At 44.6% G+C, this 19,293-nt stretch overlaps 1 protein-coding gene across 12 annotated transcripts in view; it reads right to left on the reverse strand.

Moving 5' to 3' along the window:
- The window catches only part of Kalrn (kalirin RhoGEF kinase), a 609,827-nt gene that overhangs the window by 325,372 nt on the left and 265,162 nt on the right, over positions 1-19,293 (reverse strand). For all 12 annotated transcript variants that reach the window (XM_026785738.1, XM_026785749.1, XM_026785747.1 and 9 more), the window contains exon 10: positions 6,376-6,498. In XM_026785738.1, coding sequence (XP_026641539.1) covers positions 6,376-6,498 — 123 coding nt within the window. The remainder of the gene's footprint in view (positions 1-6,375; positions 6,499-19,293) is intronic.

Below are 19,293 nucleotides of genomic sequence, written 5' to 3' on the forward strand. Positions count from 1 at the left end.
AAGATAAAGCTGCATCACAAACTGTCCAGGAGAAGCTAGATTAAAACTCCCATCGCCATCATAGTTTCCTCCCGAACTAGAAGCCCATCAGAATAGCGTTCTCACTGCCTTCATCTGAGGGCGCAGACATGGCTTGTGTATATGTACTTCTTGTATTTTCACATCATTTCTTCATATTTCTTACTACCCTCAGGCTGTAGATGTTATGACGACACAGAATGGACAAAACTCCCTGATAAATTCCCTCTCCTACCGGAAGGAATTCTTTCAACCAAGACTCCTCTTCCCGAGCCACTTTTCTAGTTAAGGGGCTGATCCACTGAGGCCACAGGGAAATTTGACACATTCGTCTTCTTGGGTCAAATGATTTAAGTGTGCCACTTGCTGCATATGCCATAGGTTAGTTTTTAGAAAAAGAACACAAGAGCAGTTTGAAGTTTTGTTTGCTGGAGCTTTCTTAGGTTTTTAGCCCAAGATGATCGTCACAGTGCTCCTCTCTATAATACCTGAGTGGAGCCTGAGGCATTTCTGGTACTGGTTTGACTGGGTTATTTTCCCAGTAAATGAATTTCCTTCAAATTCATTTAAGTCCATAGAGCAGCACAGAGCAGCAGGGTTCTCTTACAATTGGTATCCTTTCCATTCTTCGCAGCATGGGCTCGCCTCCCTGCCAGGAGCCCATCATAATCACTCGGCAGACATGGTCCAGAAAACTTCAGAAACACACTTCACACAGAGAACCATTTGTTTCCCAAAGCTTCCCTTCTTTGCCAGTCACTACATCACATGGAAAGAGAGCTAAAAACACCACCTGTGCTTGGGAGGCTTTCAGCGTGTTAGAGTCATTAGGAACACAGCCCCAATGTCTTCTGAATGTACAAGAAGTAAAAACAGAGGGAGATAATCCACAGGTTTGATAAGAGACACGTGGAGACCTTTCCGTGTCTTCCATAGTGGCTCCTAGCCCAATTATTGACCTTCAGGCCTCTGGGTTTGGTGTTATCCACACATAAAACATTCCTGCCCCCAGAGAGTGGTCACAAGAGCCTTTCTCCATCAGTTCAAGCTTGTAACTTCTCCCTGGGGTCCACAGAGGCAAGGCAATGTCCTGAATCCATCCGAAATGTCACAGAAAATCCAAAGGGCAAAGCTGCCCTTCATCTCTTGGCTGCTTCACATCCTTCCACTTGCCAACTTCATGACATTAAATTTTATACATATGCTTGGCTTTTTCCTTCAGAACTTTTTCATCTGTCTAAAAACCTCTCGTCCTTGTGAGGAAGCTGGAGTGTGAAAAGCACCTATTTAGTCTCTCCCACCTTTGCCATCTGCTGTCGTCTGCAGCTGCTATAAACGGTCATCATCTTGGCCCGAAGAAAGAAGCAACGGATTTCAAAGGTCACCACGCCACCCTCGGCAGCCATGTTTACTGCATCACCAGATGAAGTAACACTATTTTTAGCTTTCACCCACAATTCTCTTTAAAAACTCCAAAGGGGCAAAGAATTTTTCTTAAGATGAAACTTTTGAGAGAGCTAAATACGCTTGCTGCGTTTTTATTCGATTATAGAAATGTATGTCTCAATGTCCAACACTGAGACTTCACGGGCAAGGATATTAATGGTGGCTAGTGGTCACTTTCAGGACACAGGCTTTTAATTCCTACGCATGACCCTGGCTTATTAGCCTTTAGCACTTCAGGTTTACTGATGACACGGAATATCCAGACATTAAAGATGCTCTGATCCACTAGAGTCCTTCTATTTCCACACATTTTATTTTGGTCTCAAATGCAGAATGGATTTTTAAACATATTCTATTCATGTCTGAGAGAAATACAGGTTATCATACAGCAAAACAACTAGGTGGAGATTTGTTGGCTGAATCACTTCATTGTGTCCATGTCTTATTATTTCTTAAAGTTGTCTATTCTTTCCAAACTAGTGCACTAATGCTACTTAAATGTGCTTAGTGGCTCAAATGGGATTTGGTGTGTTGAGACCTTGGGTAATGTAAATTCAAAGCTTCTAATTTGGAACTACCTAGGCTTATAGAGACTCCGGCCTTCCAGATAACGAGACCACAAAGCAGACCGCTCACAGGGCAGCAGAGCTGCTCTCTACACCGTGGGCATATGAGTGCTTTCCCACCACATAGCACAGTATCTCCGGCCAATACAACCGTGCCATATTCTAATCCGTGACCTGGAAAGACACGGGCACGTCCATCCCCCACAATCATGCTACTAGGGGCAACAACTCAAACTTGCTGATTATCCCAGTGAAAATGTACCGCAGGAATACAAATGCCTCTTAAAATCTGCTTTATTCTATGACTGTGTCATTTGGTGAGTTAACCGACAACTTGAATTGAGGTGGTTTTTTTTTTTTTTTTTTGTTGTTGTTGTTGTTTTTCTTTTGCAGGATCAGGGGATACTTCTCTCAGTGTCATAGTTCACATCTTCTGTAGGAGCAAAGCAAGTCAAGTGATGCTAATTCGAAGGTCTGGGGACACAGATTTCCTGGGGAATCCCTGGCAGGGCCTCAGGACCTGCACTCTGAGTGCCCCTGTCCCTACCCATCCTGCAGATCCTAGGGACTGCTGTCTTTCCTCTGTGTAGCTTGTTCCAACAGCGCCATCTGCAGGATGGCTGGATACTCAACTACTTTATCTTCAAATAAATGGTTGGGTAGTGGATCGCTATACCAATTCTTTATTGAATTTATGACCGTTTGAGCAGTTGCCTTAACTGACTTTACCTCAGGGTGACCAATCAAAGGTACCTCCAGCATCCTAGAGTGCAGATTCATTGGCTCAGGGATTTTACTGCCCTTCAAGCTCTCCTCAGGGTTAATCATTTCCTTTGCTTGAGCACTGAGAAAACCAAATTTCTGGGAACCACAACAGATGTAGTAGCTCTCTCCCTGACCCGGCTTAAAACCCAAACACAGAGAATGAGTGCTTGGAACTCAGTCCTCATGTCGGTCTTACATCAAAGCCTCCTAAGATGATGAGGCTCAAAGAGCCCTCCCTCTAGGGCACCGCTGATGAGTGGCCTCTAGTTTGTTAGTCTACAACATGAGGTGTGGACACATGACCAACCGTATTCTTCCTGACCATTCTTCCCACAGCAACACCAAAAACACAGAGCAAGGGCTATGGCTTTCTGTCACGGTGCTCTATCATTGTCCAAGAATTTTCTGTGCTCGCACACACCTATAATCCCGGCACTCGGGAGACATCAGCAGGAGGACAAGTTTGAGGCTAGCCTGATCTACTAGTGAGTTCCAGACCAGCCTTGGCTGTATAAGAGAGATTTTATCTTTAAAAAGTTACACTTTTTGTTTATATCCCTTCCTTCCAGTAGTCCTCACCTGAGACCAGAAGCAAAAGAAAAACAATCCTCTCCTGAGGGATGGCTCTGTCTTCATCTCCAGTAATCATGTCCCACAGAGCAAAGCCCGTCCCAGGCGCATGGCTACCGATAGTCAGTCCATTCGCTCTTTTTGTGGTCTGATTTTCTTATTAAAACCATAAATTCAAGGTTGCTAAAAAGCTCAAATAGTTCAGAGTGAGGATGGGACAAAGAGAGAGGTCTCATTAATTTTCAAACTACAACCTCCACCTTTGCTGGCCCACTAACCAAACCTCATGACCCCCTTGCTTGGGCTCTTCCCTTTTAGCCCACCTTGCTCTTCTTTATTGAGGACACATCCTGAGCCTTTTGGAAGTCACAATGCCCTCCTGTTTGAAAGAAGATAGGATCCAATCAGAAAGCCCATTAGGGAAATATGACTTCATTGGAAGGGTCAGAGAAAAGCTGCAATGACTGCGAAACAGAACGGTACAGCTGCTTCCCCCCATTCTTTCTTTGGGGCACGCATACTGTATGTGCCAATGGCAAGGTGATGCGGCCACATTAAAGAACTTTCTGAGCCTCCACGTCATCTTCTATAACACAAAGCTGACATTATCCATAACTCAAAAAGGTGTCCATTCTCCCTGTAGAATGAGTTTAAGTTAGTGTGCCTCTTTTGATAACTGAAAAGCACTGTTCCAGATGTAAGGAGTCTCAGGCATTGGTGGAAGAGTCAGAAGAAATGGGCTCATGGTGGACACAGACTTATTTGAATATAACAACACACAAAAGCCAATAGGCCTCTCGAGGCCTACAAACCAAGATTGGAGATGCCCTTGAGTCTGTAGCCCATTACAGACAATGAGACAGCACTGACGAAAGTTGAGCTATGTTTTTTTGTGACATCCTCCCAGAAAAGGAGGGTCTGTACTATATAGCACAGCTCAGAAAAGAGGATCAGCCAAACTATGGGATGCCTCTACTCTGAGAGACCACCAAGTACAACGGCTCCACTCTCTGTAGAGGGATGCACACAGGCTCGCCCATCCCTTGTGTCCTAGTAGACTAGAGAGATAACCAGAGCATCTGGATCATAGCTCTGTCTTGTCCATCACAGCCCACACAGCACCTGTGTCCACGCAACATTGATCAATCACAGCTAGTCCTACAGAGTGTCTTCATATGACTATGGGGCTTTAAAAAAGTGTGATAAGCCATGGGGTGGGTGGCTCATGAGACTTTGTCTCTAGCAGAGGGGCTACTGGCAATCCATGGTGTCTGGGGAAAAGAGTCAAGTTTTCTTTAAAGGTGTGGCCTTGTACACAGACCATGTTCCAGTGGATGTGCCCATACCCACGTATATATGGGCAGCACAAAATGAACTCAATGAGTTTTTAATCTTTGTTTTAAGAAAGGACACGAAGCTGGGAGTCAGTGGAGGGGTAGAGAGTGGGCCTGGGAGGAGGGTGGTGAGTAAGACCAAAATACACCGTGTATATAAAATTTTCAAAAAACCAAAATATTATATTTAAAATTGTAGTAAAACATGCACAACCTGAAACCATATTTACAACTTTAAGTGTAAAGTTCTGTGCAGCCTTCAACCACGTATCTTAGGAAGCCATCTTGCAAAACCCAAACTTTGCGACACAGCAATCTCCTCGCTTTCCTACTCCACGATAACCACCATTCTCCTCTGTCTCTGTGAACGTGGCTACACCAGGCTCCCTAGATAAGAGTGGAACCCTTCAATATGTCTCCTACTGTGACTTGTCTCCTTCTCTCAGTGTAAGGCTTCAAATTTCATCAACACTCTGTCACCTGCAAGCATTTCCTCCCCCTTTGAAGCTGAATGATAATTTATTGTATGTACGTATCACATGTGTTCACTTTTCATCCTCTGATGAATGTGATTATGTACCACTCCCACCTTTGGGCTATTGGGAATAATGGTTCTGGGAATATGGGGGTACAAATACCCCCATTTTGCTCCTCTTAGTAATACACCAAATGGAATTGCTGGATCTTACTGTAATTCTACTTTCTCCCCCCTCTTCTTCCTTTCTCCTATTCCTGAAGGTCTCCTCAAGACACAGTAATGCTCCATAGCTCTTCTGTCCTTAGTTAGACCTCTTTTAGAGCCTGCAGGGGGCTGGCTGCCTTCCAAGATGAGGGTCCAGGCTCTGCACAATGCTCAGGGTAGCATTTACATTGCAGGCTACCTGCAGGTAGGCTCACAGCCTGTTCTAGCTAAAGCTGTGATGTGAAAAGACACAGCTTTGTCACCCTCGCTACGTCAGTGCACTGACCCATACGTTCCATTTGGACACCCGGCCTAATCCTACCCTCACGAGTTTGTTTTCCACGGCAGCTGATCATACCTTTAACAAACAGCTGTGCAGCAATGCTTCATCCTGAAGATGAAGGCTTTCAGGATCTATGTGGAAACTATCCCAATAGACGAATATAACACAGTCAGGTTAAGTTTTGGAGGTGGACAAATAACCAGCCATTCAAACCATGTCCTTGCCCAAATTAGAAAACAGTGTTTTTTTTGAATGTGCATCCTCAGCTAAAAGACTGAATACTGAGCAAATTTTAAACTAAAGATGGAAGTGACCCTAGGCGCAGTCTCGGAACATATCTGCCCCGTATGCACAAGGCTGACAAGCAGGTCCCATCTCCTCCTTCAGGTCTCAGATGGTGCGCAGCTCTGCAAGCAGGGCTGTGGCAGTTTCAGCTCCCACTTAGCAGGAGTGGCAGTCCAAAGTGGAGACCCTGGGCTGGTGATAGGACTGACAACATTACCCTCCTGCCAGCAGCACCTTGTGCATAAGACATTTGTTTTTAAAAATCACAGTGGTAGGAAGAGTTTCTAAGACCTTGAACTGACCGCTCACCTGGTGGTCTCCAAAAGAAGACAAAGGCCTTCTCATATTAGTCAGGAAGACAGAACAGCAGACATAGACTCTCATCCCAACAAGTTTCTATTTGACACACACTGCATGCGCACATACCTGAGCCACTTCTTCAAAGTCATCGTGCCTCTTCTGTAGTGCCCGTGCTCGATGCAAGGACTTCCCAACCCCAGTATGCTTGCTGAGAAAGGCCTCACCGTGGTTCTCAATCCAGTCCAGCACCTGGCCAGAGAAAGAAGACAGGAAACAGTGATTTCTCAGAAGGAAAAACAAGTGGCCCCGCGTACAACTGCTTGAATCCTACTCACCCAGCCCCATGCCCGTGAGAACAGTAGTCCAATAGAAATGCCTAACCTATTGTGTAGTGATATTTTGTTTGTGTCGTAATAAATAAAGATTGCCTGAAGATTAGCTCTATTGGCAGAGCTAAGCCAATAGAAACCAGGGAGTGGTGGCATACACCTTTAATCCCAGGACTCAGGAGACAGAGGCAGAGGAATCTCTGTTAGTTCAAGGACTCTTTGGGCTACACGAGATTGAATCTGTCTACAAGAGAAAATGAGCTCACATAAAGGTGATCCCGGCACTTGGGATCCCACGCCTTTAATCTCAGCACGAGGGAGGTGGAGACAGGAAGGGACATGGCTGGGCAGAGGGAGGAATATGAGGCGGGAGGAGACATGAGCTCACTGCAGTCTGGAGATGCAGTCTGAGTATATAGTCTGAGGATTGGCAGAGACACGATCTCCCCTTCAGTCTGAGGCTTGGTAGAGGTAAGTTGGCTGCTCTGCTTCTCTGATCTCTTGGCTTTCACTCCCTAATATCTGACTCTGGGTTTTTATTATTAATACCAATTAGAATTCATGCTGCACCATGAATACAAGTCATTGGCAATGGAATAGTCCCACCTTAAACTAAATTCAGCTCAGTCATTTTGGTCTCAAGACTAGCTTCCCATTCCTTTTTTGGTTTTAAAAGCCCTAACATAAAGCAAAGAAAAACCAGCCTACAATCCACAACCCCAGAGAACCTAGACAACAAAGAGGTCCCTAAGAGAGACTACATGGATCTACATAGGAAGGAGAAAAAGATAAAATCTGTTGAGTAAATTGGGAGCATGGGGGTCATGGGAGAGGGTAGAAGGAGAGAGGGGAGGAAGGGGGGAAGCAGAGAAAAATGTATAACACAACAAAAACAATAAAAAAGAAAAAGCCCTAGTCACCCCATTATTTTATTTATTCCTGTTTGTTGCTATTATTTTTGTTATTTGGTGCCAAGGATGGAAGTCAGGGTTTCCTACATGCCAGTCCATTGTTTGAAATGAGCAATACAAGCTACCAGACACAGGTGAACCTCTTCTTGGCTTCTACCCCATCAAGTAAAGTCGGCTACACTGATAAGAAATGAGGTGACAGCAGTGAAGCAGGGCTATGCTACTCGCCTGTCACTCCACCACAAAACAGCATAGCATGGCACCCGACACAGGTCCCTGCCTTATCGAACACTCGAGGCTCAGTCTTGCACCCCCAGCTGTTCAACATGGGTGATTGCAAGGACAACACCTCCTCTGCCTTCCCGCCACCTCTCTCCAACCAACCAACCAACCATCCAAACAACCAACCAACCAACCATCCAAACAACCAACCAACCAACCATCCAAACAACCAAACAAACAAACCGGTTAAGGTCTCTGCATCCGAAGGCCTAGAGTATTTATCTTTCTAGAATGCAGAAGAAACTCCATGTTCTCACAGGCTTAGCAATTTAGCCTAAAGACGTTTTCCATGAAGTTTAAGCCTAGAGCAATAGTAGCTACGACAGCAGAGGGAGGGGAGATGCTAAGATGAGAGATGCTTTCCTAAGGGATGATTGGGAAGGTGCACAGAGGGACAAAGCTTTAAAAGAACATTTTCATCTCACAAATACAAATGCATCCCAGGGAATAGGGAGACAGCTTATCGTCTGGTCTCTGGGGAGTTGACGTGGGTTGCAGTGAAGTCAGAGTTATAGTACAGTACAGGCATGCTTGTGATGCCTGTCACTATACCACTGGGCCCATCTGCTCTTGCAGTACAGGCAAGTACCCAATTAATAATGTAACAGCCTTCTCAGATGTTAAGAGGAAGTTTCTGGAGAGTGATTCAGATAAAGTAGGTTTGTTTAAAGGTGTTTTTTTTTTTTTTAAAAAAAATATGGATTTCCCTGTGGCAAAGAGAAGCAGACTGAACTGTTCCACAGGCTGCAGACATGTGAACTCTTCCTATAGAGAATCACTTATTTGGACACTGAGGCCAGTTAATGTCTGCAATATGCAAAGTATGGGAGTCTTTGAAGTCTTCCCTCTCACTTTCAGAAGCCCATACTAGGGTGGTGCTAGTGACAGAGATGTATGGGGGTGCAGAATTGAGGCCAACAAAGTCCAAATATAAGCACAAAGAGTCCAGTAATTAATCGTCCATTAGAATTTAGAAAAGAAAGCCTGCTCATGACTGTTTAAGCACTAGGTAAGTAGATTTTTATTTGATGTGTTATATGTCTTTGTATATATATATATATATATATATATATATGCCACAAGTGTGTGGGTGCCCCCAGAGGCCAGAAGAGGGAATCAGATCCTCTGAACTGGAGTTATAGGTGGCTGTGAACTGCCAGGTATGGGTGCTAGGAACTGACCTTGGTGGGTCCTTTGCAAAAGCACCAAATGTTCTTCAAGGAGAGCCATCTCTCCGGCCCCAGGAATGGAGACTTAGAAAATTTCAAGTGGCAGACTTCGGCTCTATACACAAGTGTTTAGAGAGACCCTGGAGGTCCGTTTGTGGGAAGACAACTATGATCGTGCTATATTCCTGCTTTTCAAACCCTGAAAGGCAGCAAGTAAAGGAGCTCAGAAGCTCTGTCTTCAGGACAAGGAAAGTGCTTCATTAGTGGGATTATCTCGACAGTCACTCCTACCTTTTACTGTTTTTTTGTTTTTGTTTTTGTTTTATCAGCAGTTTTAAGAACCATACTGGTTGAAGAGGAATGCTTTCAACCTACTAGTTCACATAGAGCTCTCACTTTTCATCCCATGCAGGGTGGAGGGATGATCCTACAATTTCTAAGCCTTTTTTTTTTTTAAAGAGCAATTTGTTTCATTTTAAAGTAATTCTGCTTTCCTTAAAACAGCGATTCATTTTCAGTCAGGGACACTTAGTTTACTTAATTAGCTCTGCCTTTATTACTCAAAAAATCTATTTATTTCATATTTGAGAGGCTTTTATTCGGTTTAACGTAGCTTCAATTATTCTGTGATGTTATACTGAGAATACTCAGTACAGCTTCTGCCCGAGATCTGAAGCTGTAGAGAAATACATGCAACCTGAATAAGCCTTCAAGGACTGTGTGTAAATCAATTCAGCAAATAAAAAAGCAAGTGATTTAGCAAATTAATATACTAACTTTAAATATACTTACAGAAAAAGTACTTAAGGACATATGCAGACAACCAATAGATAAAGTGCTATTGAAAGTGATACCTTCTGCTCAATTTGTTTCCAATGGTTCAGCTGGAGCCATTACTCCCCCCCCCCTCCATACATACATACATAGCACAAGCCCTCTTGATCCTGATCCATGGCCTTCAGTGTAACACAGTTTCCCAGGCAGACCTGCACAGCAGGGCAATGTGCTTCTCAGTAGACATTGGCAGTGTTGACAGGTACACCACACCCTGAAATTTGGCGTGCAGCTCAGGAATTTGGACACCCTTGAGTTTTTAGTGAGTTAGTATATGTGAGCCAGATCCCAGAATCTGAACCAATGAATGAAGACTAATCAGCGCTCTAGCTATAAAAACTCTCGGTCCCATGAGTATAACTCGGCATCAAAAGAACCCCTTGTATGCATCCCCCGTTTAGCTCCCCTTGTCTGTCTAGAAGATAATATTAAAGATACTCCATGATAAACTATAGTCAAGGTTGATATAAGATGAGAGCCATGCAGATGTGATGATGGCTTCTGAGTTGGTGTTTAAGTATTTCTGCCGCCGGAGATGCTGTCTTGTTTGTTTGTTTGTATCTAAAGAGTCCCTGAGTAGCAGAGAAGAACGGAACATGAATATTCACATATTCCTACATTTACTTATTAGTCTTAGTGGGCCCTAGAGGCAGGCACTAGAGCTACCCCATGGATATGAGGTTAGAGACAGCCATGAGTGCTCAGTCCATGGGCTAACAAACACTAGTCGTTAAATCACACAATTCTTCATTAATTGTTGAGGTGCTTTCTAGGTGGAGTTGGAAGGTCTCTGCAGAAATGAGACTACTGTGGTTCGAGAGACACTATTACTTAACTAAGTTAGAAATGGAAAAGGCGCACACATGCACAGCTCCAGTAGAAAGGAAATGGGAAACAGGCCCAGAGAAGTCTGAACAAAACTGCAATGCGTTATGGTGTGCTGAATGGAAGGTTCTAGTAACCATTTTGATAACCATCCAGCGAAAGGCTACAAAGGGGAGAGACACCATCAGATCCTCATGGGAAAGCTATGGCTTTGATTATGGAAAATCAATCAGAGGGAAGCTTGGGAAGAGGTGGGAAAATGAGACAAAAGTTCAAATTCTGATGAGGCTTAGATTTGGAAAAAAAACACGGCCAGGACTGTGTGGCTGGACGTGGTGGTGACAGAGGAGAAAGCAGTAAGATTGATCCCCAGGGGCACAGATTGCTGGGAACAGAGGGAGGCAGTCACTGGACGCAATCAAAGGAGCAAGGCAGGCTAGCTCTGAGAAGCTGACTTCCTAGAATCTCTCTCTGCACACATGCTCTGGTATGTTCATAAATGACAGTGACTGTTGCCACCCTGAACTTGAGTGGAAAATATCCTCTAATGACAACTGTCAATCTGATGTGGCAAGCTGTGCCTCTGGTTTCAAAGATGTAATTTATATGCTAAGGGTTAAAAATAAATGATACATCATTAATGTATGAGGTGCCATTAAAAAAATAAAAAAAGAGGGAACACTGAATTCATTTTAAAAACACAACCTCAGACTTAAGTGGAATTGATGCCTATGTTCTTGACTGTGGTGTAGCTTTGAGAGTCTCATTAACCCGGCACATAAATCCCAAACATCGGTGAAGGCCCTGCTCACTCTCAACTGGCTAGTGAAATTCTGTCTTACCTCTCCAAACCCTGCTCTCTAGAGTTTCGTTCCTAGTGTTTACCTCTCCAAGGTAAGTGGCTCTTGCCTTTCTATGACTTGGTGGGTTTTGCTATTGTTGTTTTTGAGACAATGTCATCTTGCCAGGCTGGCCTCAAACTCAAGATATACTTAAGGCTGTCCTTAAATTTTGGATCTTTCTGCCCCATCCCCCACATCCTGGGATTATGGGCATGTACTACAATACATACCATTTGGTACTACTATACCAAATGTTTTGATTCTCTTCAAACTACAATTACTAATTGGAATGAAGTATAAGGTCACATAGGTATGAAAATACCATCATGAAACCCATTACTCTGTATGAGCAAAAATAAAAAACAATACACATAGAAAAAAACCCTTCACAATTATGGCCCAAAGACCTGTCTTGCCCATGGGATTGCAACCTCCTCATAATTCCGAATTCAGCCCAAGCTATTACTGAACACATCGTGGTTGCTTAGTATATTCCCAACTAGCCTATATTCAAACCGATCCGTCTCCTATAGACCTTTGGGGGTGGATGTAAAGGTCCTCCATATCCCTACTGTTCACAGTCTGCATTCAAACTTGCCTCTTTGTGTTTTTCTGTCCCCTGTCACCGCCCCACATGACAGGTAGTTCCTAGGAGAAGGAAAGAAATTTGAAGTGTTCACACTGAATCTGATCCTCCTCTTCCTCCACCACACAACACCCTTGCTTGCCCCTCCTGATTAGGGGGTTGGTGATGAACATTTATGGCCACAGGTTGCCACACACATCTGTAGCTGCAGCTTCTGCTCTCTCTGTTGAGCCACTCCAAGCCTAATTTGCTTAGTCACTAGAGTAGCCTGGCCTCACCACGTCAACAACGAGACAGTCTAATAACAACTTGTAAAAAAAAAACTCTTGCTCCATTCTCCTGCCCCGGCATTTCAACCAGAAATAAGTGCTTGCCCAGAACAGCCTTTTCTAAGAGACGTTCACATCCTGAACCAGATCTGGGAACCAGTTATACGTGGTTTCTTAATCACCCGTTTCTTTCTGTCTAGTTGTGTTTAGTCCATCTAACATACAATCAAGAGGAAATGTTCTTCAGGGCAGGAGGCAGGCTTCTAGTAGCCAAGGAGGAGGGAAATAACCTTTTGAAGGAAACTACTGATCATCACTGAACAGTGGCCATGAACAAAACTGAACTAAAGAGACTATTCTTAGTGACAAGGGTTTTGTAGTCCTGTTTGACACACCTGGACCCTCCTCTAAAACCCATCCTTAAGTGTTTTTATTTAGCTCTTTATTCCTATAATCATTCACTAAGGCCGTGCAACACACACATGTCTATTTAGTTTGAGCCCTGTTTCATTTCCACCCACATGAACTCCATGAGGGCAAGGGCTTTGTTTAGTTCATTGCTGTGTTTTCAAATGCTAAATAAATGAACAAGTGAACTAAAAGAAACATTATTTTACCACATCCTACATGGACAGAGGCAACAATCCTGAAAGGAGATGGGTGCCTTTTGCAATCAAATATAGAATCAGAATCCCAACCCTGTGACCCCTTATCTGGCTTTCTCTGATAAATTACCTTATTCAAAATAGGCTTTTAAGTTTGCATACTCAATTGGTCCATGGTAAAATAAGGGCTTCTAGTATACCAAATAATTCCTTCCTCCCAATTCCTATGTGCCAGTGCCCCAGCTCCCCACCCATCCACCCAGAAAGCCATCTGAAGCGATTATGTGCCGGCAGGCATCAGGAACATATTTTGTTGTTAAAGGCTCAAGTACACACAGTGTGCAAGAGCGCCCGGGAGAGCCTATCGGGTCGCCATTCTCGTCTATTCACACAGCACACTGTGCACTGTTCCCAAAGGAGAACAGTCAGGCTGAGACTGGAGAGCAGGCAGGAGTCACCTCAAGTGCTCAACTGCCAGTCACTCACTTGGTTTTTTGTCCTCTATTTGAAACAAGTATGATTAAAATAAATGTCACACTATGGCAGGATAAGCCACCATTCCTCTGGGTGGGCTGAGCTAAGGTTCGTTAGCAGGCACTCAGTCTGTCCTGTCCTTCCCCTGAGAGCTGCAGTTCTTCCTACTAACAGGTCCATGCCAGGTAGAAGGCAGCCGAGAGCCCATGTCTCAGTCTTCCTCAGTGGGGGCCTTGACATCCCAGACATCCTATACCTCTTTCCCTAGGGAGAACTGAAGCTGGCGTACCTATAACTTTTTTGAAAGACCCTCCTTGGTCTGGTGCCAGTTTATAGATTCCCCTTTCTTCCCAGTAAGGCTTGAGACTGCTGTCAGAAGCTCTGGGATTCTTTTAAAATAGAGGCACCACTCACCCCCAGATTCTGAATGAAAAAGTGTGGAATTATCTCCCACAGGGTGTCTGACAACCGTCCTCACTCTGCTCAGCTGATGTCAGTGCCAAGAACCCAAGGACCAAACTTTGAGAAACATAGTTCCATATGCACACATGACAACTCCTTTGTGTGTATATACACACGTGTGTGCGCATGTCCACACACACATACACATAAACAACACATTTTAGTAATTTTCACATAAATGCTTTCAGACCCACAGAGCCCAACTTTCTTCGCTCACACTCGCCACAATCCATTACTGTAACTCCCCACTCTCCCCCTCCTCCCTCTCTACACAGCTCACCTGTCAGATTACCTAAGTTCACTCTGACTTCGCTTCTCCTCTGCTCACAGTCCTCCCATAATTCCCTGTGAGTAGCAGGACTCCTTTAGCCTGGTGCTCAGTGCCCTAGAATTAGCATGTTAAGGCCTGAGGATGTGCTAAGCATGGGAGGCGACCCTGAAGAATGGCTTTCTCATTACTTACAAGCATAATTAAAAATATATTGAAGACAGTAAAGATGCTGTAAGCCCTGCATCAGGGAAGTCTAAAGGGTCAGCAACCCTCTCCAAAGAGACTTCTTCCTCTCACTATCCCCCATCCTCCAATCAGCTTTTCCTGAACACAGCAGCAGTGCTGGGCCTTCCTTGCAAATCCTCATCTTGGGAGAATCACTCCAGTCAGAATAGAGTTTTCACTAACACACACACACGCATGCATGGACATGCAAGCACACGAGCATACACACACATGTATGTTCATGCAAGCATGAGCGTGCGCATATACACATTCACACACACGCATGCACGCACATGCAAACACACGAGAACACATATGCATGCACATACAAGCACACACACACACTCATGTATGAACATGCAAGCACACACGCATGCACACAGACAGAGTAAAGACACAGAAGAAGGCTGTGGTGGGGAGGGGAGAAGGGCAAGTTGGGTGTATGATGGAAAATAGGAATCCAGAAGGAAAGGGTAGGAGAGAACCGTGAAATGCCCAGAAGAGGGATATGCACATGCAAGCAGCCAGCCTCTAACCCGCAGAGGCTAAAACGAGAGGAGAGGTACCCACTGCCTCCTCCTTTAGGGGAAAAGGATGGAGCATGTCCACTAGGATGAGGACACACAGAGATGGAAATACCCCTATCTTCACTCCAATCAGAAAGCGACTGCCCACCTTCCCTCCTGCCTCAGGTCCAGCGAAGCCTGCTGGTACTCTGGCTGCGTTTTCTTTCTGCCTAAAAAAATCATGTATTTTTTATCTGAAAATATCTTGATGAGTGGATTATCACCATTAAAAATTTAAGTGAGAAATAAACTGCTAATTACTGCCACAGGCACGTGGGTAGTATTCAAATCTATGCTACAAAGGAAAGCCTCACCAAGTCTGAGCTGACATCACTGACTGAAAAACAAGAATTGGGAGTGGGTGTTTGGGGTAATTTCTAGTAGAGATAAAGAGGTGTAGAGAGTGATTCTTAAATGACAGGACACAAGGAACAGGGTCAATCTGAGGCTGTCAGTAGTTGCACAACACTGGGAAAAATCTCTTCCTGTGGAACCAAGTGCTCCAGCAGGGCTGTTTGATCAGTGACATTCTAGCCCCTTGGCCCGGGCTGTGTCTGACTCCCACCCCCTGCAGCAGAGAGGCTAACAGCACGAGCTCTGATGTCAGGTTAACTTGGGCTTGAGGCTGGGCTCTGCCAGCAGGTGTTGGATCAGAAAGAAGTGAGTGTACTTGACCTCAGTCTCCTCCTCAGAAAGATGGGGACCAAACTGCCACCTGCCTCATGGTGCTGGGAGATTAACTAGGAGAAGGCAAGTAAAGGGATTAGATGTCCAATCATACTTCCTTTTACAGCCGGTGAACTCTGAGCTCTGAACAAGGCAGCTTTTATAAACAGTTCAGTCTCAAGGGTTGGGACTAATCTTTCCTTTGATGTTTGAATTTCTCCCAATGCTCTTATCATAAAGACAGTCCATTTCAAGTCCTGAAGTTGGTTCTTCAGATGTGTGTTCTGAGAGCTGACTGTGTGCACAAGGTGTGTGAGCCTCTCATTCCTAGATGTCAATCTTTTCTTCTATAGGAAAAGTTAGTTTCCAGATCACCATGTTTTGGTCCCCCCTTTTGTTACTGCTGATCATTCTCAAGGCAACCTGCAATACTCACTTTTATTCAGCTTTTATTACATAATACTGCCAATTGGATTATTCAATGGCCAAACTGGCTTCATCTGATTAAAGAGCTACAGTCACTACAGTTGGTAAATGGCTGGTTATCTGGAATTGAACACTCACAAATCTCTTTCGGGCATTTTTTTTCTTTGCAAACAAAGTCAACAAAGTAAAATCTATAATTTTCCACATGAGGCACCAAGAAAATTAATGCAGGAAGATTCCCTCGCAGTTCAGGAAGTCTGGTTCTAATAGTACTTTTTATCAATTCTGAACATTGCTGCCAAGCAAGCTAGATCTTGCTGCCACTCCTGTTAGCTCATAGGACTGGATGCTTAATAACAAGATGCTCTTTTTAGGGGAGGCCATAGGAGCCTCAAAGGTGCCATTGCCCCATTCATAACACCGTGAACAGACCCACCTTCTTCCAGCCGGCGGTAGGCATTTAGCCAGACTTCCTATTCCTGTTCTGTCTTCCTATGCACCAAGAAGCAGTGTAACTCTCATCCCCACCAGAGGGAACTCTGCTGGACTCTACCAGGCTGTCATTCTTTTGCTGTCTGGCCTGAACGAATGCCACTAGTAAGTCCTAAGGTGCACATGTCCTCTCTCCAGTGTAGGGTGCTTCAAACATCTTAGCACAGAGACTTGCGTACAGTAAACATTCAAAAAAATGCTTTATAGTATAAAGACACCTTTAGAAAGTTCAGAGAATCACCATTCAAAACAATAGCCTGGCAAGGAAGAAGGGGAGGCTGAGCAGGATGACCTGCTGTGGTGTTCCCAAAACAGTTTCTCTGACCACGAAAACACACAAGCAATTTACTTCTCCCAGAAAGAATAAATGTCTAGTTACTCCTTGTTCCTTCCAGCCGTTTGAGGTCTATGTGGGCTTGGAACTGGCTGTTTGCATACATGGGAAGCCAGAGGAGTGTCAGGACCATAAAAGGCTCAGGGTAGAGAATGGGTGATGCTATCACGGAGTGCTTTTATTGCTGTTGCCCAATATTGTTCTACACTAAACTGAAAAACAAAACCAGGACTGAAAAATATTCCATACTAATTGCACAGCAGACATTCTTTGCTTTCTTCAGTTTAATGAGTCCAACTCCAGTTGTTCCTTTAAGATGAAGTCCCAGCATTCACCTAACCCAGCATGGAGAAAGGAAGCTGAGAAGACACCTGTTGGGACCAGGAGAAGGGAGGCAGGCCATTTCTGGAAGCAGGTGTTTTAAATAGAGTCTCTTCCTCTGACATCTTTGGATTATATATTTCTGCTTCACTCTTATTTCAAGCCTTAAAGGACAAAATATTCCTACCTGGGCAAGATCTAACTCCAGAAATGTCAGTGGGCCAGATGGCAGAGGCTGGCGTGCTCTCCATCATCCCATTGGGGATTTCTAGCTCTTTCTTTTGTCTGTCTCTCCATTTTACATTTCATTTCACCTTCCTCCCCAGCTACACCCGTTTTAATGCCTTCCATGGTTAAGTCTGTTTCCCTCCCTTTGCTCACTGTCTATCTCTGTCTCTGCCTGGGATATGTGACCTGTCTTCCCCTGTATAATGTGCATCTTTCTGTCCCCCACCCCCAGTCTTATTTTATGACTTCTGTGTCTCTTCTGAGGCTTTTCCCAGGGCACCTGGAATATGGATCACATGGCCTACTTTCTGGTCCTGGCACTCTTAATAAATGGCTGTGTGGTTATAACCAAGTCACTTCACATCTCTGGGACTCAGTTCCCTGAACTGTACAGCAGGTTTTACAGGCTGTGTTTTCTGGCATTGAAAGTTTTGAGAGTCGTGGAATGAAATGGAATCTTTATCAGGCAACGCACATGGCAGATGCTGGGGAGTCCCCAACAGCACAGGCACCAGGGGGCACCCGAGGACCAGGAGAGAGAATGTGCTGGTTTGTGCTAGGCAGGCACTGTGTTTGCATTCTGTGTCATGAGGGAGGTACTATTGTTACTGGTCCTGATTTAGAGATGGGAGAAAAACAAAAACCCAGAAGCATCATGAGACGCAGTAGCTTGTCTACGTCCTGCTGGCCACAGAGGCAAGACATGTTCAGAACAGGATTTGCTGACTCCGGAGCCTGCGCTGGTGTCTGCCAACTCTGCATTGCCCTGGCTGATGACAGCTGCACAGGAGCCTCCCCTGCAGGCTCCCGAGAAAGCACCTCTGGATCCTAAATGTGCTTAGGTATCTTGGGTCCAGACTAAGAACTCTCTCTTCCTTTAAGACACGGATCCTGACTTCTCCCACCATTGCCTGAACTGTTCCAGGAATACTCAATTACTCCACATGGTGCCATGCTCTGCTAGATCTGTTCTTTGTATTTTCTTGTATCATTCTAATTACCCGGCCAGGTATCTCAGCAGCATTTACTTCAGTTCTGGGCCCATGAAAGAGACCTGAACTTCTTGAATAATGGTGAGCATCATGGAATGCATGAGCACTGAGACTGTATCCCCTGTGTCCTCAGCCTGGGCCAGGAACATCAAGAACCTCAAGATGTTATACCACAGTTCTTGTAGGCTGGTTCCACATTCACCAATAAAACTACCACTGCATGGGTGAGGGAGAGCTTCTATTCACTCGACAGAAGCAGGTGGAGGGGGTTCTCTAAAATTCCTGGTCAATTCTTCAAGCACAAAGAGAAACCCAGTTTCATGTAGACACAGCTAAAAGCTACAAAGAAATCAGAAAGAAAGAAATCCTGATCTCTGCTCTTGAGCACAAACAGGGCACATATGATTCTTAAATGATGGTGGGGATTGATGGTGAGTATGCTATCAAGATTTTATTTCCGGAGACTCAGCCTCATGTAGCTCAAGCAGGCCTTAAACTCACCATGTAGCCCGAGATGACCTAACATTCCTCATCTTAAGTGCTAGAATTACAGGCACATACGTCCACACCAGACCAAAGCAAAGAAATAACCTGAGTGGTCTTCGTCCCCAAACTAGGATCACTCATGCAAGGTTGGGAGTCAACAGACCGAAGATGGCATCCATCACCCCAACCCTCAAGCATGTGAGCTCAGTTGCCTTTTGAAACACAGTCTCGATAGCTGCAAGGCACTAATGATTGAGTAGATGTCAGGTAAGTAATTGAGATGCACCAATAGATTTCTTCCCCCTTCAGGTTTTCTCCCACCTCCATGCATGTCTATATGTACAGAGAATAAATGAGTGAGCCAATGATGAAGGAAGTGGGATGATGAGTGAAGAGTTAGACTCTCAAAAGTCACACTTACATACCCTGAAAAGTCACACTTACATACC

This window comes from Microtus ochrogaster, chromosome 2 (genome assembly GCF_000317375.1).
Source record: "Microtus ochrogaster isolate Prairie Vole_2 chromosome 2, MicOch1.0, whole genome shotgun sequence".
NCBI classification, from domain to species: domain Eukaryota; kingdom Metazoa; phylum Chordata; class Mammalia; order Rodentia; family Cricetidae; genus Microtus; species Microtus ochrogaster.